The following is a 26329-nucleotide window of genomic DNA, read 5'->3' as shown; positions in this document are numbered from 1 at the left end:
TTTTTCTTTATAACAGAATTATCTGTGAAAAATGATATGAGTATTATAACTCTTGGTAAACTTTATTTGCTTAATTCAATATTATTAGAAGAAACAGTATTAAATGTTTTGAAAGAAGAAAAGTTTAATATCTGTGTTAAAATGAATGAATATAAACTGGTATGTAATACTTCATTTTTAAAATAGCTTTTTCCGATTAAAAAATATATAATTAATTTATTAAAACAATAATTAGATTTAAGAAATCAATGTATTTTGTTTCTTTTGAAAATTTATTAGTGATTTATTTATAATTAATGTACTAAATACAACACAGTTAATGTTATACAATATAATTAATACTAATATATCTGTAATTATACATATAGGATGTTTGTAAAATTTGTTGAGGTTTCAATGGTTGGAATAAGTACAGAAATGACTGTGGAGGTATGTTTCTCACATACAATGAAAGTACAGATGTAAAATATTCTATCAGAGAAAAGCTGTTTTTTCCTCTGTTGTGTGAAGGCAGGACAATAAGGGGAAATATTAAAATCACAAGGGAAAGGTGTCCTTACTTCACCCCAAATGATTTTTTTTTTCTTATGGAGAAATATAAAAGATTATGTGCACTTGCCACTACTACTGCCATCCTGCCTGAGTTAAGACACAGAATTGTTGTGACTTTTGAATCCATTGACCATCCATTGAATCCATTGAGCATAGTGTGGCATTAATGTAACTTTAGATTGGATGTGTGTCATGTTTCATAGTCCTACATTAAGCATTTATGATAGCTGAGGTAAAAACATGTTAAGTTGCTCTTTCATTTCATGTAAGGTCATGTGTTGTTGTATACTATATCTAATAGAAATTAGACAACATTAAAACTCCAACAATCAGTTATGAACATCTTGTATTTGTGAGAATATGTCATCAAATACATTTAATGATTACTATGAGTTTAACTGTTACTACAGTGTGGTCGGTTGTACTTTACCCTTCCAAACATCAATCCAAACTGCGGTCACTAAGGTCACTCTACATATTTTATTTTAAAAATTCACCAAAAATCGAATTTTTATCATAGAGATACAAAAAAAAAATCACATATATTTATTACTTTATGTAGTTTTTTCACAATGGTATATAATCATTCAGAGTAAAAATTACTTATAAAAAAATGTTAAATTATGACCTAAATTTTTGATGTTATAAATTACTTTGACAAAAAATAAAATTGTTCAATTTCCTTATTTGTTTTTGGCACCAAGCCAGCATGAAAGAGAATATTGTTTTGTACATGATGATATAAGATTTATGCATATTTATCTATTTTTTTGTGAACAATATCACTTTATAATGAACAGTCTATATATACTAGTTTTCTGTCTCTTTGATAAACTTTTAGGTTAGTAGGATGTTTCATTTTAGGCAGTAAGCAGAAAATACCAAAACTATAGAACAATACAACACACTACATGAAAAAAATTGGTTAGTGGACATGTTTTATTTGTTTGAGAAAATAAGTAAATAAAATAAAACTAGAACAAAAATAAGAAAAATAATCTTATATATATAATTCTCTTGTCACAATTTTTGTTACCGTACTTCTCCGAAACGGCTTTACCGATTTTGACCAAATTTTATATGCATACTCAGTAGGTCTGAGAATCGGCTACTATCTATTTTTCATACCCCTACACCATTTCCCCCCTTTCAAAAATATATTTATATATGGATTAAGGCTTTTATGTCCAACAGATGGCGCTAACTTCCGACGACCTAAGTTTGCTTTTCTGTGAGAATGGACTGAAGCAGATCATTTTCTATCTATCTATATAAATAAAATATAACGTTCGTTTGTTCCTACCGATTCCTTTGAAATTTTGACACAACGTTGCATTTGAATACGCACGTGTTTTTATATAATATACATGTCGAAATTCCCCCCACTGGGGGGAGATGGACGGGATTAAGGCTTACCGTGAAGAACTTGGCTTCTATTATACTATTTTACATGCGGTTTTTTGCGTTTTTAATTGCGATAGCAACAGAATATACACTAAAAAGGGATTTTTCGATATTCTCCAGCGGGAAAAGTGACGGGATTAAGGCTTACTGTGAAGAACTCGGCTTTTATTATACTATTTTAGATGCGTTTTTGATTGTGTTTTAATAGGGTACGTCAAGAGAATGTACACTAAGAAGGGATTTTTTGAAATTCCCCCCACGGGGGAAGTGTTATACATTTATAATAGATACATTTTGAGCCACAACAACGCGTGGCCGGGTCAGCTAGTAAATAAATAAATATATATAACTTATAGGAAATAAACAGTAGTAAATACCAAAATTGTAAAACAATAAGACAAAGACTGGTGCATGTGTTTCCTTTGTTTGAAAAAAAAATAGATAAAATAAGACTAAAAATTAGAAAAATGATGCAGAGAATTTTTGATTAAAATTAAACATTTTTCAAAATGACAAAATATTGTCATTTTGTATGTTTCAGCTGAAGCCAAAATGGTGATATATCGTCACATCTTCGTAGAAGGGTTAAATTAACTTATTTTAACCCTTAACTTTTTATTCTTTGTAAAATGAATATAGTTTTCAACAATTGAGACTCTAATATTTAATTTAAATTAAAATAAGTAAAGAAACATACAAGTTTCGTAAACGCTTTCAATCTTAATGCTTGTCATCAGATCAAACATCACAGTGATGTTCAATGTAATGATGAACATTAAGTTTGAAAGTGCTTACTGATATTGTGTTTTTTGCTTATTTTACTACATTAAACCATTTTCTGCATATGTATTAGGATATAACTTTCATTTGAAAGACTACTGATAAATGATGACTTTAGGTTAAAAGTAAGATTAAAAATCATATATTGGTTTTTAAATGTAGCAGTTTAACTACAAAGATAAAAGAACAAAGAATCTGTATTGAAAGAAGGCCAAGGCGTGTTCAAAGAAATTGCGAATAAAAATAAGTTAGTATATAAATGTAATGAGATAGGTCTAATAAATATAATAGACAGACAAACAAATTTGTTTCTCTGATAAATGTTGACGTTTCCAAAATTTTAACTTATAACTGATTACAATAAAATTATATATAAATAGATTAACAAAATGAATATAAGTATCAAGAGTCATATAAGAAGAGACCAACAAAGTATAGATTAGGTCTAATTATTGGAGTAATTGGAAGATAATGTATATTGCCACATCCATGATAGAGAAATATTATCATTATTAATACAGGTCTTCCTTGTACAAATACAGTACTTTTACAACATGGTTTTGGAAATCCTCTACAAATTTTACAATGAGACAACACGTGTTTACTTGAATAAAAAACGATATTGAATAACACCTGGTGGTGTTATTGTTGCTTTCAGACTTTATCTCTTAAGACTGTTACCATGTTTTGTTTTTATAGATTAATCTTTGTATTTAGTAAAGTTTATTTAAACATTTTTAGGTGTTATTAAACTTTTTTTAACCATAGGTAAGTAATCATTCATAAAAATGACAAATGAAATACAGCAGTATATTAGTTCTTGAACAGTTCCTAACTCAATTTGTTATTCGTACACAAATTCTGGAAAAAAATTGCTTGGTACTTGACTGAACAAATGAAACCAGCTAGAACAAATTATTGATTAATAACATTTTTATTTTGTTGTCCATAGAAAATTATGATAAAAATTTAAAAAATGATGACGTTGCCGATATTTCCGATCAAAATCAACAAAAGAGCTCAGATCACAATACTTTGAAAAAAAGAAAATAGCCTTATTTAACTAACATTAATATTCACAGAACTTTTAATTGTGCTTGTTAGTTAATTATTGATTGGAAATAAATTATTAATTGATTTAATAAACATAGTAATGAAAAAGAATAATATACTTTTGTTAACTTCTGGAACTTAACTCTATGTTTTGCACTAGTGCTTTGTTTTGTATAGCATGGTTTCACATAACAAAACTTTTTCGTAATGTATCTACCGTGTTATACGAGGGATACCTGTATGTACATCTTTGAGGGTAGTCCTGTAAATTTCCATAGCTTCGACAACTCTTAGTAACTTTGACAGTTTCTGTGAGCCTTAGATTGTCTTTGATCAATTATTCCATCTATTCAAATTTAAATTTCATCTGAATTCGGAGTGCTCTAATGAATTTTATATATTCTTCTAATTGATCTTTCAAGAATATGCTAATAAACCGTACACTCTGTTAATTCTACATGGAATTTTAAAATTTATTTAATTTATATAATTTTGTAATATTTTTGTTTAAATTTAAATTATTGTAGACCAGAGTAATCCAGAATTTTTTACTTTAGGGACCAAACTGTACTTTTAAGCTTGAATCACAGCAAGTCGGAGAGAGAATTTTTGTTGGTATATGGAAAATGCTATGGCAACAACTACTGGATTATATCGGGCTATTATATAATGATTATTTTAAATTAATTACTAAATAATTTGTCCAAGAGGGAGGCATTAGGTGCCATCTCTTATTAGATTTAATAATTATAGTTAAATTAAATAATTTAGAAAATTCTGGAAGAAAAGAGTCTGTTCAGAGTGGGACTCAAACCTGCAACAGCTGCTTACTGTGTGGATGCATTGCCAATTATGCTACCCAAGCCTCCAGTTCAATCTCCTCTTCCAGATGTATTTAAACACTAGGTAACCATCCTCGATTACATACAGGGCCAACTTTTTTCTTTCAGAATTTTCTAAATTATTTATTAAATCTAATAAGAGATGGCACCTAACGTCTCCCTCTCGCGACAATTTATTTAGTAATTAATTAAAAATAATTGCGATATAGTCTGGTAGTTGTTGGCTTATTACATATGTACTGTACATCAGATTTGTAGATGTTGGTTTATGGCTAATTATTTACAGAAGAATGCTAGTCAAAATGATATAAACTACTGATCTATCAAGATTGGGCCAGATATGATCCTTAGCTGCCAGACTACTTGTTCTAGACTTGTGTAGATAATATTTTAAGAAAACAAGCTGAAGGCTATTAATTGATTTTAATGAGATGATTCTCTTCATCAGCAGAGAAAAATATACTTTTCTTCAGTAGTTGTTATACATAATGTAGAGAATGATATAAATTTATAATAATTACTTTCAAAATTTTATGTTATGACCTTATGCACTTAAGATATGGACAATATATATACTGTATTTTACGGACTATATGACGCACCTTAATTTTTAAGCAATTTAAAAAAAAAAATACCTATAAGACGCTACGGAGTATAAGACGCACCTGAATTTTGGAGGCAATTTTTCGAAGAAAAAAGTGCATCTTATAGTCCGTAAAATATGGTATATATATATATATATATATATATTTATTTATTTAATATTTTTGTATTACTTGTTTAATTTTTAATCGTTTTTTTCCTATAGCCAGAAACTGCTGCTCATCATCCAGTTCTATTTCAAAAAATTGTAAATATGTTTGTATCGGCTTGGCTTTATACTGATGGAAATAAGGAGATTGCCGAATTTTTATCAAAATTTGTTTACTCTGTGCAAAATAACAACATTGAATTGGTAAGTTCACTAATGTTAAATTTTAAATTTTATTACCTCGAATGTGTTTTTACAAATTATAAAATTCTTGATATGCAGATCTGTAAAGTAGAATATAATAAAAGTTTTAAGCATTAGAAAATAATAATAATGAATTTCCACCATTAAATATTTATTTCTTCAAGGTGTCCCAAAAAAAATGTATACACACTTTGAATGATGATAAAGTCAGTGTTTATTAGCATACAGTTCATTTTTGAAAATTAAAATGATCTATAGAAATGAATAATTTTTTTGTCAACACCTGTTTCCAATCTGATGACCATTTTGGTCCAGGCACTACTGGCAATGCAAAGCAATGGAATGGAGCTTGCCAAGTACCACTTGTTACACTACATCTCAAGTCTGGATCATCAGTGTTGATAGAATGGACTCTTCTTGGAATGTAACTTTTCCAATGCCAATGCTTCAAAATGGATGGACACTTGATTTTTAAATTCCTATCTTATGAACCACTTGCTGCACAGATTTTCTTAAACTCTGGCCAATATGCCAGAGTTTAAGAAAATCTTTCTTAAACTCTTATCAATCTTTCTTGCCTTGTGGGTTTTGCTAATGTCTGCAGTCTTCTGGAACATTTCTTCTTCATATTCTGAACACTTCTATCAGCTTCAAACTTATCTCTAATTTGAGTGATGGTAAGTTTTCTAGGTGGAAACTCTCTCCTAAACTATTTTTGCACTTTGACTGCATTTTCAAACTTCCAGTATCATTTTAGGATAAATTTCCTTTGTTCAAAGCTTAGTCTGGCTTCCATCATTATTTCAAATTTATTAACTATATATAAACTTTCAATGCAAACCAGAAGTCACGTTACTTCAATTCAAAACTTTCCCCTGAAAGCAGTTAATATATGACTGACACGACTCCATTGGCAATGGAAAAGTATGATGTACAGGGGCAAGACACTACAGTACTAATTTGAGGTAGAGAGCATATATTTCCCGTTATGCAAGATTTAACAATTAATTCCGAGATTAAATGAATTTGAAGAAAGTCTCATTCTAGATTTGTATACTGTATTGCCAGAAAATAAGTTGACTCCTAATTTTGGAATCCTTACTTTTTGAAAAAAATTAATACTCGAATATAAGTTGGTCTTTTATTATTAATTTTATTTTCATAAAAATAATTTGGAAAGCCATTGAAACAATGGATCTTCACTTTCATCGTCATTAGAGCTTTTGTACTCATAATTTCTCCTTCCTATTTCATTGCCAAAACACTCTTCACCTCCTTGAACAGCACATCATCCTTTCTTCTTAAAGTCCTTCATTCTAACTTTTGTAAGAATACGTGAAATTTTTCTGGGAAGTGAACTTTCAGTGCCATGACTATTGAAAATGAGACAGAGACATGATGTCATCATGGAAAATACGGCAATATTTACCATTTTGATTAACCATGGAAGCATTGCTGAAAAGCATTACAATCAGTGTGAACACATTAATTTGTAGTGTGTATTGTTTAACACTATTTCATTTCACCAGTTGCTGGTTATTTTGTCAGTCGTAAAAACATAGCCATGTAATGAAATTTGCAATATGTAGCAGAAACCCTGGCTTCCTTGCTTAGCTACAGCGGTGCAGTGATGATTGCATTTTTAAAAGTAATATACGTAAAATAAATTTAAACTATAATTTAATAGTTTAACTTTTTATTTTATTCCAAAAAATGATTTTTCCTAGTTACCAAAACTTGACTGATTTTGTTGTATAGGATAAAAACAATTCACTAATTAATTTGCAGTTGTGCCAAACACTTAATTTCTGTACATAGTTTGCAAGCTGCAACATGACAAGTCATAACTTTGTTGGCATTTAACATTGTCAAAAAATCAATGTACCAAATTTTAGAGTCAGTTTAACTCTGTAAAATGTGTACCACAGACTTAAATATTATATATTGAAATTGAGGGAAACTTTAATTGGACTTGAATATAAGTTGAGGCCAAATATTGGTCAAGCAATTTCCCCCCCTTTAAGACTGTTAAGACTGGGAAAAACATCGACTAATATTTTGGTGAATAGAGTATACAGTAGGAGTGATGGCAAACCTTTTTCCGAACGTGGGTCAAAATTGAATTTAAAATTTAGTAATGCCAAATTGTGGACTAAATATTTAATTTCAGTAATTACAAAAAATAAAAGCGCTTACAAGTTTTACTTTTTTGTTAAAATAACAAACTTGTAATTTGGGAACTTCTACTGTATTTCGTTTAATGAAAAAATTTTCTGCCATTTATTTGATATAATTTTTCTATCTGAGGTTCATAATTAGTGGCCTTTAAGACTTTTCACAACGGCTTTAGGACCTTGCTTTAACACTTGTTATAAAAAATATATGATAGATTTTAAAACTGCATAATTTATAACAAATCTAATACTAATACTTTTTAAACATTCAATGGGGGGTACCTTGAAATTGTCACACAGGTCAAACCAGTGGGTCATAGCTTTGTCATCACTGGTATATTGCTTATTGAGGAGACCACTTTAAATAGTATTAAAAATTTATAAACTTGTTCATAGAACTATTGAAAATACCTTGTATTTTAAAACTAATTAAAATTTTGTATCAACAATTTCTTCATTCATATTGTATTTAATATCATTTGTATCCTTAAATCATTTGTTTTCAACACTGCTTTGGTTTTCAAGAATAAGAAATAATTTTTGGAGGAGGTGAATCTGAGCATAAAAGAAAATTGTTGAATTCTTCAACTACATGAGTTGCCTGAAATTGCTGAAATATAAATTTCTGAAAATCCTGAAGCACAATAAAGCCATTGTCACACATTTAGTATATTATTTTAACTAAATAAACCTAAACTTATGTATCATATTCTTTATTTATGTCTTACCTAGAACACAATCCTTTTTTATATAATATAGTAATCATTTACTATATAATTATATATAATTTATTAACCTTTTGAATTATTCTCTTTAAATGAAAGTTATCAATATCATTTTTATTTTAAATTTTTAAAATTTATCAAATGATTGATGTTGATCATTCTTTATCAGTTTTCATTGATCATACTGAAAATTCTACATTTCAATTGCAATTTTGCTTTAGAGAATTCAATATTTGCATTTGCTTCATTGTTGTAAATAATAATTTTCACAATTTAAAATGTTAAATATAAGGTCAGGTTTGTTCGAACAGAAGTTCCTGACACATGCGCAATGTCATTTTACAATGCGAAGAATAACATGCATGCTGGATCTAAATCAGTTACAGTTAGGGACTAGGGACTTGCATAGGAGTAACATACAAGCAAAAAAAAAATCGAGAGGCAGGTTGCGCGTCACACATCAGCATAAACAGAGTAACATGGTGGAATGGCAGATGAGTTTCAGTGAATGTGAGGCCTTTCGTTGTTCAAATGGTGTAAATTTATAACAATATTTGCAAGAACTTTGTTTCATCATAATTTCACAATTTCTGCGAAATTCCCGGACAAAATTAATAGTTCACTCGGACAGTGAGTCAATTCCTGGACTGTCTGGGTGAGAACCGGACAGGTGGTAACACTATACAAATGATATGTAAACAAACTTGAAATATAGAACAAATGAGTTAGTAATCATATGGTCAGCTTTTATAGATACGTTAAATCTTGAATTAGACAATTTCCTATAAAACCACAATTCGTTAAAAATTATTATAATGGGAAAACCACAAAAAAAACCAACACTCTTACATCTAGTGCTGAGCATTTTCAAACCTCATCATCAGAGACTAAAACTACGAAATCTGTTCATTGAAAAATTCCAGTTTGTGGAATTCTACTAGTTGGAAAAGTCAAATTGATCCTAAATTTTTGAATGATAACCATCCAAGTTGACAAACTGAATTCCAGTATTGTATCATCTCGTGGAGTATTTTCTTTAATAGTATTATATTTTTGCAGAATGATCAGCATGCCATGTAAAAAACGGGAGATTGGCATGCCGGTTAAACTGTGACTAAAATATAAAATTAATCAGATCTAACAAAATGAGTTGTTAATTAAACATTAAAGAAAACATTCTTCTCAGTACAATAAAATAATAACGTTGTAATTTGATTAACTTGAAATCAGGAAGAGAGTTTTCTTTTACAAAACAATAAAACAATTAACAATGTATTGACATTTGTAGTAGTTAGTTAGTTAGTGTGGGATACACTGATCATCTACCTTGAACTTAAAAATTACACCTTCCTCTCAAATTTCACACAAAGCTGATGTCAGTTGGTGTAAGATGAGGTAATTTACAGTGATTGTCTTAAATTTAATATGTTTATTTTTGTGTTTTTGAATCCAATAACAATGAAATACACATAAAAAAAACACTTTTGGAATTTCCCAAGTATTTTAAGTCATTAGAAAGAAGACAAAATGAAGAAATTAAACATATAGTCATAGTTTTTGATCTAATGCTGACAGTTTTACAGTTTTAGAATAAAAACTCATTCATTCTATGTGACATAACTTGTTTTTTTTAATGCACCCTCTAGAGATAGATCTATAACCTCGCTTAAACCGGCATTCTGGCATTTCCCACAATAAACTGGCATGCCAGTTTTTACCATCTGGAAATACTGTGTCTGATTTCATGGTCTCCCCCTACCCAGGTAAACTGGAATGCCGGTCATTCTGTGAAAAATTATTTGCTTTCGCCAAACTCCATAAAACCAGTAAACAACTACACCCGGTCATCAACAAATCGAGATCTCCATCTATTCTTATGGAGCGCATGCTCAACTCTTTTATAAGCAGCAACATGAAAGAATATCCGTACACTGTGTCCAGTCTGGTGGAGTTGATTCACAGATTAAACGCCCTTGGCAACTTGGAGGACATCTACTTTACAGTATGTGATTTTGAGTACATGTTCCCTTCCATTCATATTGAACCACGTCTTTGTGAATTACAGGACCCTCATTCGTAACATCAACGACTCTTCCAGACATATTTCCAACATCTTAGAGTTAGCACATCTTGGCCTTTTTCGTATTTGAAGGAGATACTTTCCTTCAAAGTAGAGGGGTGGAGTACTTGGGTAGTCCCATCTCAGGAACACTTTGTGAATTGGTGGTCAGGCAATTCGAGTGGTGTGTTTTACCTGGTGTAAGTGATGACATTAAGTTGTACGCTAGATACATGGATGATGTGTTGATTATTTGGAGAAAAAAACCAAATATATGGTAAAAGTTTAGATTAAAGAACACAATCTGTAAGGTGGTAATTATTGGAATTCAGAGTTGCTGGAATAGTTGAAATTCGAAAAGTTTAAGACCAATTTGACTTTTAGAACTAATAGAATTCCATCAAATCGGAATTTTTTAACAGAGATTTTGTAGTTTCAGTCCTTGATGATGAATCAAGAGGCTTGAAAGTGTTCAGCATTGGATATGTGTGTGTTGGTTTTTATGGTTTCTGTATTATAATGATTTTTAACAAATCTAGTAGTAATTTTTTTAATTGAAATCTCACCCACTATTATAAAAGGATTGATAAAATGTAAAATTTCCAATCATTGATTGAAGTGAAGGTCTTGTAATTGAAGCGTAACGAATGCAAATTTAGTATGGTTATCTTTTTCTTCATAACAGATTGGGGGAGTGTAAGTCTGGATTTAGAAATTGTTATATAAGAATTATTGATTTTTGTGGTGAATAAATGTTAAAACTCCATTTTGTTCTTTTGATAAATTTATTTGACTTAACAAACATTTCTAGTTCTTTGTATGTTTGTTAATAAATTGATGTTTTGTCTCTCTCATTTTGTCAAGGTTTTTCCCTTACTGTCAAAATTAACAGCTGCACTTTGGTATTTTTGGTTGGCTAAAATAAACTAATTGGCGAGTGTTTCAAAAATAAAAAGGAAACAATTGTAGTTCTGTGGCAACCATTCATATACCATTTATCACCAACAAATAAAAAGCACAACAAATCTCCAATTGTAGAGCAATTCAAATTTCTGGTTTTAGCAGTGAATTCTACCATACTCAGAAAATAGGGGTTAAAGTTTAAGAGTGCCAGCCCCTTTAAATGGATGCAGTCCCACGCAAACACATGATAGTTTGCATATCAAGGAGTGTATACAGTGATTTGAAAATCATTTAGAACATTTTGTTTTGGGCTGCAATTTGAAAAAATTGTAGACCTGTAAACTCCCACTGTTGCTGCCTGTCTGTCCTTCCTTAATCTCAAGAATGGTGTTAGATAGATAAAAATTGAGAATAGATATAGAAATCATAGTGACAGGAGTCCCCGACTAACTATATAATGCAAGAGAAGTAAAAAAACAAATTATTCAGAATCAGCATTTTTCACTCTATTGTTCTCTAACTCGAATCGTCTGTAATTCAAAGTTTTTTCCTGCCCCTTGGAGCTTCGAGTTAGAGAAGTTTTACTGTATTATTGACCATGGTAATGGTGTTTTCATTTAGAATTTTTAGATTTTAGAGGGTCCGAAGATGGATTATTGGCCCAAAAGTACTAATACTCATAATATGTGATGTATTTTAAATTCTATTAAAGAATTATTTTGTTATTGGTTGCATAACAAACAGATATATTCAAAGAATGACTACAATTTATATGAATGGATATTGTTATAGAAGTTTTAATATTGAACAATAAAACTTTTTTCAATAGTAAAATTAGAACATACGTTTTTTTCCTCTATAAAATAGTTTTTCTTTTTTAAATATAGATATCATTGTTTCCCGAAAACTTGTGGCCATTAATTTTGTTACTTCAAACTCCAGCAACAGGTGAGTTAAAACAATTAAACATATATAATATTTATTACTCATAAAATAATTTAATTATACCTATCATTGAATTATTAATACTGATCAAAATGAAAACAGTACACACAAATATCATACTACTTAAAGGCAGTTCTCTGTGTGGTCACATGATACATTGTTATTACTTTAGTGTAGTTAGATATGAAAATTTCTCTAATGCTACAATATCAAAGTCATTCAGTCCATCGCATTTACACTTTGTAGCATCTAATTTGAAATTAACTGGTCATAATTTGGGCTTTAGACTACCATGATTTTTTTTTTTTTTTTTTTTTTTTTGACTTTTTCAGCTTCAAACAGTAGGAGGACTTTGTCTCCTAAACACTATAAAGTGGCCGCGTGTCTACACTTTATAGTGTTTAGGAGACAACAACAATTACTAACACGCTTTCAAGTGCATCAAAACAAGTAGGAGGACTTTTTTCAAGCCCATCATAGATTTAACCAGGTTCACAATGAGGTGACTGGGTAGTGAGAGATTGGGACTGACATATCCAAGACAGATCATCTCCAGAAAATTCCTGGGGTGTTTTTTTTTGAATCATTATAACTATATATATATATATATATTCCTAGGCTGAAATCTGTTGCCAGTCCAATACTGATCTAAGTCGCAAATTATGATGCAATATTATGTATATCAGGTAATCAAAAAGTTTGTGTGGGTTTTTTCAATATTACTATTCTAATGAAAATTATGTGGGCAGTTTTAGGTATGCACATGAGCTTGCAAAGAGGTTATGTGAGTAATGAAACCATTTGTTTGCATTTGCATCATCTAGGAAAAACGTGAAAGCTGAGCAAATTGGTTCCACATGAGCTGAGTACTGAGAGGCTTATGATCTGCTTTCATGACACTGAGCCAATTTTACACCAGTTGTTGACATGTGACAAAAATTGGATTATGTATGATAACACAAACACTGGTTATCATTCAGGGAATCTGTATCACATACACCAAAGCCCAATATCCATCAAAAGAAACCTTTATTGTGTATCTGGTGGACTACACCTGGAATTGTTTATTATGAGCTTCTTCCCTCTGGCTAAACAATCACTGCAGATATCTATTCGGAACAACTGCAACAGGTTCAAGATGCACTGCTACAAAAATAGCCTACACTTGTTAATCACAAAGGTATTGTGTTCTTTTAAGACAATGCACAACCTCACAAGTTGTGTACTGTGTCCCAGTACAAGTTCCATAGCCTTGGTTAGGAAATTCTGTTCTGCCCTCCATATTCACCAGACATTAACATCAGATTATCATCTTTTTTGGCACCGGGCAATCATACGTGCAATTAACAGTTTTGAAACCAAGAGCACTGGAAATAAAGTTGAAGGATTTCTTCAACTCTAAAGATCAGGACTTTTTGGAGTGGTATTTACAAACCTGTATCTTGTTGGAAAGAGGGTGTAGATTGTGCTGATGATTACTTAACAAATAAAATATTTTTATTCACTTTTTACATTTGTTTAAATTCTAACCTCAAAAACTGTGTAAACTTTTTTGGTCACCTGATAACTTCGTATACTTTAGGACTGTATTTAAAAGCAAAAACAAAACTGAAAGAACTGCACAATTATATGCTTACACGCATACAAATTCACGTACCATATATATATTTATATATAATATAATATAATATGATCTGTATTTTTTTTTATTGAAAACTAAATTTTTTAATAATAAATTATGATGTATTATCTAAATACTAAAAGTTTGTGCCTATGTATAAATTGTATTTTTTAAAAATAATTTATGCTTAAAATTAATGATTATTATTATTATTTTTGAGGAATGAGATGTAAGTTATTCAATAAAAATAAATACTATTACTGCCATCAAATTACATAAGTAAATATTTGATATGCCAATTGAACTATTGAATTATTTATCAGGCTGTAACAAGGGTAAATTTAATGATTAGAAATAAATTTAATTTTAAAATTTATAGTAATTTTGAGGAAAGGATTGGCCCAGAGCCATACCGAATTAGTTAAGTAATTAATATTTCTGTAAGCAAAGAGCAGATGGGGTCTAGGTAATATAACTGGCAACTTAAAAATCTTTTTTGTTTGTAAATATTATATATTTTCTTTTCAGACATTCCATTCAATCTTCGAAACGCTCATGCGTTTTCTATCAGTAATATCTTACGTGAAATGATACAAAAGCATACTTGCCGTATTCAAGACGTCATAATTTTATTGTTGATATTTACATCTTGGTATACCGTTTTACATAATAATGAGGTATTGTTTACTCTATTTAATCTTTAGTTTTAAATATTTGTATTTTAAATGTTTTCATATCTGAAACTATTGTCATTTGATGACTTAAATGTTTAATGATTTTGACAAGTTCCTTGATAAAACTCATCCTAGCATTCTTGTTTTTAAGAGAAGTATTGTCAAAAGCAGAGAAGCTTAAAGAAATGTCAGATTTAATATATTTAATAGTGTACAAGTCATATTATTTTTGAGAAATTTAATTATTGTTAGGACAGAAATACCTTAGTTAATGGAGAGTCTATTTGTTTGATTTTGCATCAGTTTGTAAGAGAGATGAAATTATAAAAGACATCTGGGTAATGTATTATTGATTTGTAAAATAAAATTGATAAATCAATAGAATTCAAAACTTCTCGATAAGATTTGAAACTGTAAGATCTCAGTACAGACTAGAGTAAATCTATTTTTTAGACAATGTAATTGAAAAGGAACTGATAAATATAGAATAGTTGTATATAAATCTATACACAACCTTTTATATATTCCATAGATGATGTACGAGTCATTGAAATATAGGTTAGTATTTAAAGAATTACATAGTGGGTAAATATTATAAATAGTTGGGAAAAATTAGGCCAAGAATCAGAAATAATTTGGAAAGCAATTTATTGAAGATTTTGGAATTGAAAAAAAGGTTTAGAAAGTTATTGATTGATATCACCTAAGATACATAAGAAAACATGGAGACGCAGAATTCAAGATTTAAGAAAGAATCTAACAAATTAGTTAAGGATATTTATAAAACGGATGTATAACTAATAACAAGAATAATTTACAGAACAGTTAGAAATGACTTTCCTTGTTTTTATGCTTTTTCTATTGATATTAATTAACCAGAGACTCCAGAGTGTGACGATTTCTACAAATTTTAACTCGTGTTAATCAAATCAATCAGTTGTTGTCATTGACGCGATCATCCATAACAAAAGATACCATTTCTAAAAGAAATAAGAAATGTTTTTGTAAATATAACCAATTTTAAATTTATTACAGTAAGATCTTAAAATAATTCAACTTTTTTTCTTTAAGAATTAAGCTTAAAGATTTTGCTAGATATGACTAATTTTATCATGTGCAATCTAGAATCAATGAAAGATGAATGCTAGTTTATTAAAAGTGTATTTTAATATCAAACTATGTGAAATGGTCTGATTTGATTGCACATTAACTACGAAAGAATTGGATAAATTAAAAATTTATAGCATAGAACTTTAATATTTAAATTTGAAATAAATGATACGTTTGTCATATTATTACTATTTATGCAGGTTAATCCACAGAGTTTGTAACAAAATTTATATAGAATGCTGTACTATAACTCTTTTATATATGTCATAAATTAGACGTACAAAGAAAAACAGTACCCTGAGAAAATTAGCAAATACACAAACTTGCCTTCGAAATAGTGTCTGTGATGAATGGATAGAGTACTTATTGTGCTCTTTTGCACAGACATCATACCACATTCACTACATAAAAGTCTGGAAACATTATATCTTGACAACAGAATATACATCACATTATAGAAAGCGGTATTACTAAACATGTACGCTAACATCACAGTAGTTTTTCTACAGCTATACTTTTAGCTTGACCCACCAGCATTGCATTAAACACTAGTATTAATTGAGTATAATATGATTTAATTCACTAACACCATAAAAAAACATAGCAGAATCAATTTATTACTACATTTCTTTAAAATGCTTGACACTAATTCTGTTTAGATTTGAAGAAACAGTTATATTTTTTATTTATTTTTCAACATGTATATGAATTTAACTGTATATAAACATCAAATTATTTATACCTCAAAATATTGATTATTAAAAAAAAAAACATTGTAAATATTTTCAGTTCAAAATTATTTTACAATGTAAGGTTTTGTATTTTTATTTCAGATGTTCAGAGAGATTATACACTGGCATCCAAAGGATATTTCGTTCGAGATATGACAAATTTTAAAAAGTATATTTTTATACCCAATTTCTCGACAACAATAAAACTGCTTTATGTCATTGTTATTAACAGGTATTTTTATTTAAAATTACATTAATCATAATATTGATAATTTTACATGTAACTGGTTAATTAATCGTGGATACATTTGTAATTATTATTCTAATTAAAAATACTAAATATTCATTTAGAATGGTTAGAATAAGTTAAGAGGATAAATAAGGAGATATATTTACCAGTTTGAGCCAATATAATCATATATGTATATAAAGTAAACCAACTATTTCTAACCAGAAAGTTACTCAATGGAAAGCAAACACTTTTTGATCACTTTCAATGAGTGTATTTGATGCACTCAAAGAATTAAACTATGCATTATTGAAAACATTTTTTTCCCTCTGTTAAACAGCTTATTTCCAGCTGTAAATTATTTATTTTGTGATTAAATCGTTTGATAGATCAATATTTTTCTTAAACTTTTCAAATAAACTTATTTCTGTTGATTTTAATATCTGTATTGATAGAAATGTTTTCTAAATTATTAACTAGATTGCATCTAGCTGGGTACTATTAAGAATTATGGCAGAATGTAATATATATGGCCATACAGGATTTTTGATGCCGGTGATTGTTTTTTCCACCGAAGAACAAATTTTTTTATCTGTCTTTACCAATAATGACGAATGCAAAAAAGATGCAACACCGACCGACAGTTCTTCGTGCACCTATCTGGTTCTAAATTTCAAATGGATAAAATGGCAAATATTCTAACATGTATGATTTAAGTATGCAGTTAGTGAAGTCAAAGAGAATATTTTAAAGATATGATTTATTATTATTTATATGTACTGAAATGCAAATCATGCTCGTTACTATTCATCTTATATTGGACAAAGTATAATAAGATACACTTTTCAAGATATGTATCGAAACTTTGGTTCAACTTCTTCTATTTGGGTCATTTGATTTACTAATAACAAATAAATTTTTAGAGGTAGAAAGGGTGATAATATTGCACTTATTAGATACGGTCGAACTCGGTTGTAACAAACACCGATACGAGAATCGAAATTGAAGAATAATTCTTTAGTCTCTTTCTTTATTGAAGAATATATTTGAAAAGCCAGCAAAAATCCTGGCTGTAGATTAGTGACGAGCAACGTATTTTTTGTAGGAAGGCTAATTCAAACAAAACAAAAATATAAATGCTATAATGACTGAGACAGCTCCCTAATCTTAATTCATTGAGTTGGTTTCTGAACATATTGTGCACAAATATACGTAGGTCTGAAAAACTCTTGCCATCTGCTGTATGCGATTTTTGTCACTAGGTAAATAGAAGAGCTAAAAGAAAAAAAAAATACGACGTGGATGTCAATAGCAAAATTATATCACAAACTGCACGAAAATTCCATGGGTTGCTTACCATTGTATCCAGAAACAATTTGAACTAGTTTTTTTTATTAATAATTAATTATTTATGGGTAATTTTTAGATTAAATATTTTTGTTTTGAGATAGAATCTCCGTTTATCTTCAAAGACAACATATTTGGTAAGTTTTATGAGTAATGAAAAAAGCCAACGATTTTACTTTACTTGAACTTGTCAATATTTATATGTTTACACTAAAAAGTTTTTGATAGAATTTTAATGTTAACTTTTAAAGAATAAATATATGATTTGCAGTAGCAAATATATTATTCTTTCTACTGCAATTCATGTGAATTAACAAAATGTTTCACTGTCTGTCATTAAAATTACATAATATATCTCTCTAAATATGAATCATATAACAAAGTGTAAGTAGTAGCCTTTAGAACAACAAGCAATCTCTTAACATTGTTTCTGTCGTTTTAAAATATTAGAACACTCGGTAGCATCTCTATTTAATTGCCATGTTAGATGCGAATGTGTTTTTTTTTTTTAATTTGTGAGTATTAAAAAAGTTTATGGCTCTTTCACATATTACTAAAAGGATTTGATCTTGGGACTAGACAGGTTTATATTTTGAAAAGGTAATTTCATATGTTATAATAATATAATTTAAATTTTTAGATAATAAAAAAGGCAATCAAAATGAGAGTTGTTATGAAATGTATAATAAATATATCATGTAATTTTCTATAAAAATTTAGAGAATTCTTTTTATATAATGCCTTAGTCCTCGTAATTACAATTCAGCTAAAAATAATAATTTTTAAAAAGTTTATTATATTGCTGTTATTATTATTATTATTTAGATAACGTTAAATTATCTTTTTTATAAAATTTTAAAAATTGTTTTTCAATCAGGTCTAATAATAAAATTTGATTGAGCTTTTATGAATTTTTGTCTTTAAAATAGTTATGTGAACGATTATTGTACAAAAAAAGAGAAAAAACTAAGAAGAATGATCCTTGAGAAAGCAATTTAAAATATTCCTGTTACACTGCAATGTAAAATAATGAGAGATTAATGAATTTGTTGAATTATTTAGTTAAAAACATCATCAACAAATCAGCATTATAAATTGAATCTTTTTTCCCTCTCCCCTTGTGGAGTTTTATATTAGAAGTTGATTCTTTAAATAAATATAAATTTATTTGAACACATATGTTCTTAATACATGATATCTGAATATATTTTTTACTATATAAATTCATGCATCTGTTTAAAATATTCCTTTTTGATTGAGATGAAAAACAAGCTTTTTTTTTCTTTCTTACTGTTTTATGTGATAGTGTAAATTCTGAAAAAAGTTTAATAACTATACAATTGTCTTCAATACATTATTCTGCCAAATTACATAATATAAGAATTTTATTTTACACTCTTGTGTACGGAGATGATGGTTGGTGGGATTTGGCAACATAATGCAAGGGTGCTCTGCCAAGACGGAAGCCTCCTGCCAGGATTTTCTACAGGAATCTGACCCTTATTTAGGCGTTAGGTGCGCGAAGAAAACCTGAAAAACTCCATGTCTAGTCGACCGACTACGGACGTTCAGCAGTTTATCCATTTGGCTGGTTTCGTCCTCGGGCTGGATGACGAAGCATACGTCGTAAATTTTAACTCAAAATAGAAAATTCAGTTTTCTTTTGTGTGTTAAATAAATGATATTTTTAATAACGTCGATAAAACTAAATTGTCATCTTTTTCAAGTTGCATATTTGAGTAATTTTTAAGGTCAAATTCTAAAAATTTATTGGACTGGTCAGACCAGAACTTGTCACTGGTCTTAGAAATCTTGCCTTAGAGCCTTTTGTCTTGGGGCAGTAGTGTTAGCTTCCAAAAAAAAAAAAAAAGTTGTGCACTTGGTATCAGATGTCATTGCTTAATTAGTATCCTTTATTGGTACAGGGGAGAGTTGGAGTCGATTTTAAAAAGTATGGACTCGTCGGGAGTCGCATATTTTTTCCACCGACTCCCCGTCCCCGATTGATAATACTGGATATCTAGCATAGAAAAGTTCTGTAATAATTACAGTGTAATTACAGAATGTTTTTTTCACACTATATGTACTGGGTAGCATCGGTAAGTGTTAGTAATTAAACATCATACAGTAAACTCGCCATCATCTGCCCGATCAGCCCTGTTATAAAATTGTGATCGTAAAAACTTTTGTAAAATGTATGGTTATTTCGTGAATAATGTGCCATGGTAATTGCTTATTCGAAAACGTCGTATTAAAACATTATCGCACGTACCCATAAAACACAACACGTACGAGATGCACCAACGTGCTCAACCATACGGGAAATGTCTTATTTTCAATCTCTGCGTTATCTGGCTTGGCCGTCCTTCACATTAAGCCAGGTAAGCCATTCTAAAAACATGAGGTAATTAAATTTTATTCTGCTTACAAATGATAGCAGTTTTTAATTAAATCCAAAGTAGGAGTTCCCAACTTGGTTACTAATGATACCTGTGGGTTGATAGACAAGTTTAATATAATATGACTTAAACCAAACATTAAATTTTACTATATAATTATGTTTAGTAAAAAAAAAATCATAATTTCTTCATTTCTAAGACAGACCACAAATTTCAAATTAAATTAAATTAAGATTTTTTTAACAGAAGAAAAAAATCAGAAGTGTTTTAAATTAAATGCTCTCCAACAATGCTTGTGTGAACTGATGTGACCCTTGCATATTATAGCCAAAAATGTCTATTACTACAAGTAAACAATGCGATATGTTATGCATAATGTATCATTTTTCTAGTGTGAAACAACAATGTCTCAGAATTGAGAAAAATGCAGTATTATTAATTCCTGTTTTTATCAGTATAGAAAGGGTTGAGAATCTCTGACTTAAATAACAAAATGATGCTTTATAAGTAAAATTCAATAGTATGGAATTAGTAGATTGAGTCTTTTTGAAAACGTGTTAATCGTGCAAGCCTAAATGATAGGCAGGATGATTCTAAATTATTGTCGAGGTTTCCGTATCATGTAATTTTCCAACCAGAAACAATGAAATAAAACTGCTTACAGAACATGAAAGTGTAACTAAAAGTTTTATTTGGCACATTCAGATGTTTTGGTACCCCCTTTTCTTTGTGGAAAAATAGCAACAGAGGTGATCTTTTCAGACACGCTACAGCAGTATCTGTTACCACGGTTGGAAGACTGTCAGTCGTGTGTGGCATTTCGGCAAGATGGCACGCTGCCACATCCAAACTCTTACTATCCAAGAATTTCTTGACGTGTTTTCTGGGTGCCCGGTTGGGTGTGATGGACTGATTCGGTATTTGCCCAATATTATGCCACTCGATTTCTTCCCGTAGGATACGTGACGGGCACCATTTACAAGATCCTCTGCCACTTTTCTCGACAGACTGAAGTTCAGAATTCTTTCTGTGGTAGCGTCACACTGCAAATGTTGGATAACACTTAGAGGGAAATTGATTATTGCTTGAAATTGTACAGGCCACTAAACAGTTTCAATCCTTTAAATTCTGCAATATTGATGCTATATATAATAAAACTTTTTAAGCTGTACTTTCATATTCTGTAAGCTGCTTTATTTTATTTTTTCAGGTGAAAAATTACGGGACACAAATCTCAACAATAACTTAGAATCACCCTGTATTTCCTGAAGTAAAAGCTGATGTTTGATTTTATCCTAGAAAAAGATCTTAAAAATATGTGCATCATCATTAAGAAAATCTCAATTACGTTAATATTCTTTTTTAAATACATTTATAGTGTGTTCTTTCATCTGTTTACACTGAAATTATAAATTTAAATGAAGAGAGAATCAAGACAGTATGTCAGTATAATTTCATTAAAAAAAATTAAGAAATCCTAGCAGAATAATACAAAGTACCATAATATAGAAATATTCCAAAAAAGATAAGAAGTTGAATTAATTAAATATAAAAATTTAGTTTTCTATTTAATGAACTGAAAGTAAACTCTTAAACATTATAATGTGCAATAGTGCTATTTGTAGTAAGAGGACAAATTACGTTATATATTTCTTGCAGTTTTCTTGTATGGTATATTAAATATTTAATAATAAAATAAATATTCAAATTAGCCTTTTTTTTCTCCTCAGATTCAAATTTGGTAAATTGGACGAACGGACCGATTTTAGAACCTACCTGTACGACCACGTCGGAGGACTACTGCACTCTGATACTTCACGTCTGTACTAGAGAAAGTATTAATGGGTGAGGAAACTATAAACTAAGCAAAATGCATTCACACATAACGGCTCAAAATAGCAAAATTTGTAGATTAACTTGCATAGATGACTTACTGTTAATATTAAAGAATTTATGTTAGAAGTTGGAAAAGAAGCGAGTAGTAGCATTAATTCTATATTGTTGTTGTTATTTGTTAGGTTTATCCATTTTGATTGACAATTTAATATTACACAAAGTAAGAAAATATTCGTAATGAAAAGTCATACAATTACTGGATAATTCTCCTCATTACAACTAAATACATATTTCTATAAAAATAATCTATTGACTGTTGTTAGTTTTTTTCATTGAAAATATTCTGTGTGGTATATGTGAATTCCTATTCTAAACACAATTATAAATAAACTAAAAACAAAATTATAAAAAAAGGAACAATATAAAAGATTTATTTAAATAAATCCCAAATAAACCTGAACACGAAATCCTTGTCGTCGTTTGTATGCTCGTAATAAAAGTTTTCCGATTTAATTTTTCACCAGCTCGAGTTTCTTTCGTACGTTCGAGTAATTTATATTCTTACATAATTTTCGTGATACTGTATATAAATTTATGCGTGAAATAAAGAAATTATTATTAAATATACAGTTGAATCATGTATGAACTTTTTAGATTAAACTTTGAACTCTGAATTATTATTAAAAATAATTTCTCTTCAATTTTTCATTTTATGATTTTTTTTCTCTGCTTACTGAATCAATTCTTTACCGAAATTTGATTTTAAAAAATAGATTCTGGAATTAAATTACTGGATCTTTTCCTTTCAAGATGAAATTATATTGTATGGCAGCTTTTTAAATGGCTACGCTTCTTTGGAGTCATTAAGAGGTCCAAATCAGAGACCAATAATTAATATTTAATATCAGTTTCAATCTGCATATAATTATTATTATTAATAGGAATATTTGTATATTAATTATTTAAGTAAATTTTTTAATATGAAAAAAAAGTGTATTATGAAATATATAATTTTATGAATTTGTTGATTAGATAAAATTAAGTGTAATGTAATAATCAATGATGTTAGTCGTACCTTTCGTTATTAACTTTATCTAATCGGCAGCGTATAGTCGTTAAATCGAGAGGAAGTTAATATGTAGCTTCTTATAAAAGTTAAAAATACAGTAGATCCTTTTTATATATTTTACTGTAAAAGATCTCCAATAAAAGTTACATACATCTTTACTTTTAAATATTTACATCATATACTACAGTACACACACAACACAAGTATGTACAAGTGTGAGTTTCAGAATTGGATGGATACTCGAGAGATTGTCTATTCTGAAATGGAAAAGGTTTTTCCGAATATCGATAAGGAGAAGGATGCGGACGAAATCGAAAGTTTTAAATAAGGAAATAAACTACGTAACAAAAAAAAAAAAAACTACGACAATCAACAAAACTACAAATATATATAGAAAGCGAAACCGAATATTCGTTAGTGCTCTACCGAAAATCGACGACGCATACGAAAGTCTCGTGAAGTTTATGCGATGCGGAGCGTTTCGCTATTCGACGTATACTGCATATAGATTGAGTAAATAAATATTTAAAAGTATTATAAACATTAATAAATTGCTAAGACTTGTATAAATTTTTAAAACTAAATTGCTACAAAACATCAATTAAAAAAATGTGAAGTAATTTTGATATTATTCTCAGCATTGGCATTTTATTGCAGCATTGTTTTTTGAGAAATTTGTTTGTTTTAGAGATTTACAGCTATTTGTTATTAGAATGCTTAGGTGTAGTGTGAGAAATCATATACCATTATTGAAAAATTTCAGCTTTTTTTAAATATTGATCCATATTTATTAAATTTCTATGATAATTACTTCTGTCAGACATTAAGCATACAATATCCACTGTTTGGTATGTCTAAATAAATTGACATCAAGTGATAATCTGAGTAATTTTGGTACTAAAAAGCTTTTTAACATTTACTCTGCATTGTTTGAATTTTATAACAAATTTATGTTATGTAACTACTACTCCCTAGAATGTTTCTAAAATATCTAATTATTAATCTCTGATTAAACAACGTTTTCTTTTTTGTTTCCAAAACAACAAATAAAAATAAGCTCGAACGAATTAGGAGTTAAACGATTCAAAATCTGTCTTTTTTAATGTCACTGTTTTATTTGCTAAACCATTTGTACATTTTTTTTTAATTAAAAAAGGGCATTATTTAAGATTTTGTTTTTAAAAAATTGCACAAAATTCACTTTAAATGTCTCTAAAATAAGATGATAAAATAATAAATTAACACAGTAAAATAATACTAAAGTCGCTGTTTGATTTAAGTGTAAAATTTTGTATTAGGAATTTATAATTTGATTTTTATAAAATCAGATTTCCAAAATAGAATATTTAACTAGGTATGATGTGACAATTAGTTTAAAAAAAATTAAAATAAAATTAAAAAAAAAATTATATATATATATATTTCTCAATAAAATGAAAGCTAAATGCTAGAAGACAAGATAAAAAAAATTTTTTTATATTTCTTTTTTAAAATCATTATGATCATCTAAAACTGATATTATACATTAAAAATTTCTCTTTAGAAGATAAAATTCAAGAATTTACAAATAATACTGTAATTCTAATAATAGTTTCAAGCATTTAAGACGTAACTCCCCAATATAACTTTAATGTACATGTAACAAATACATATTTACAGTTCTAATTAGTATAAATTAAAGCTGCACATTGAACTGAAGATCTGTACTGATACTGCAGCAGAACATTCCACACGATAACATATATGGTACCTAAAGTCCACTGTGTAATTTTTTTCTCTTTTTTTTTTTTTACTTTTTCTTTAGTTTTATGATTATATCGATAAATGAATTCATCAGAAAAACATAACAGAGTTAGAAGAATTTCTGAATATGTAATTTTGAAACAATGGCAAGCTTTTGTTAGGTTGAAACCTACCAAAATATCCAACCTAGAACTATAAATCACAGTAAATTTTTATTTTCATATTCCAAAATTTAAATTACGGATGTTACTTATTTTTTTTAGTAATGTTTTTTTATCCAAGCATGCTTTTCCTCAGCCTCGAATAGCAAAACATTTTTTTTCTTATCAAAATAAATATGTATGACATGATCCGATAACTTTCCAAAGGGAGTTTTGTCATGAGTACTGGAATGAGTAACAATTTTCTTCTTTACTATGTGAACTTTTTGTTTTTTTTTTTAATTTTTAAAAATTAAACATATATATTAGTTATTAAAAAAATCTTATCATTATCAACCTGCAGCTATTGATAAAATTCCACAGTTAAATTTCTACAGGACTTAATAAAAATTGTTTTAATTAGTTATTCTATCACAGTATAAGATATTACATTCACATAAGCAATTCTTGTTGTTTATTCCATGTTACATACATTTGAAGTAGGAATGCAACTTGAGCATGCATCATGTTATGTGTACACGAAGAAAAGACTTCATTCTTTTCATGCATCTGGGTACGCAACTGATACCATTCCAAGCCAGAGTCTTCAGATTTGAAAGTTGGAAATTAAACAATTAATTCAATATTATCAACATGTTTTTGTTTCTCGTTTTTTTAAAAATTATTTTTAGGAAAACTTTTTTTTTTACATGTATGTATTTTGTTTGGTGCCAAACTTAAATTTTATAATTTTGATATAGATTATATATAGAAAATAAACATTTATCAATATCAAAAATTTTTTAACCTTAGTTTTTGAGATTGATATGACACACTAACATAAATATATTATTGTAATATAACTTTCTTAAAATGTTTAAATAAAGACCATTTCTAAAAAAGTTTTTTTTTTATAGAATTTTGTGTTTTTATCAGATGATATGCATTATCTTAAAACTTGAAAATGTGAATCAATTGCATGAATCCAGCAGACTGAGACAATAAAGAACAATATCACTAAAATATCAACAGGAGTCA

The 26329-nt window shown here is 28.7% G+C and overlaps 1 protein-coding gene across 3 annotated transcripts in view; it reads left to right on the top strand.

Moving 5' to 3' along the window:
• The window catches only part of LOC136975774 (uncharacterized), a 30635-nt gene extending 8289 nt beyond the window's left edge, over nucleotides 1–22346 (top strand). The window contains exons 5-10 of one of the 3 annotated variants that reach the window (XR_010880827.1): nucleotides 17–159; nucleotides 5440–5586; nucleotides 12335–12395; nucleotides 14542–14690; nucleotides 16631–16760; nucleotides 22273–22346. Coding sequence is in view for 1 of the 3 variants with exons in the window: in XM_067270892.1 (XP_067126993.1) it covers nucleotides 17–159; nucleotides 5440–5586; nucleotides 12335–12395; nucleotides 14542–14690; nucleotides 16631–16684 (554 nt within the window). In the remaining 2 variants the exon portion in view is untranslated. Of the gene's footprint in view, nucleotides 1–16; nucleotides 160–5439; nucleotides 5587–12334; nucleotides 12396–14541; nucleotides 14691–16630; nucleotides 17154–22272 lie in introns of those variants that run through there. The other 2 variants (XR_010880828.1, XM_067270892.1) reach the window with 2 other exon arrangements.
• The last annotated feature ends 3983 nt before the right edge of the window (nucleotides 22347–26329 follow it).

The sequence above is a fragment of the Centruroides vittatus genome, unplaced genomic scaffold (genome assembly GCF_030686945.1).
Source record: "Centruroides vittatus isolate TY-2023 unplaced genomic scaffold, ASM3068694v2 contig_388, whole genome shotgun sequence".
NCBI lineage: Eukaryota > Metazoa > Arthropoda > Arachnida > Scorpiones > Buthidae > Centruroides > Centruroides vittatus.
Note: the sequence above shows the minus strand (reverse complement) of the source record. Positions and strands in the feature narration are given on the sequence as shown.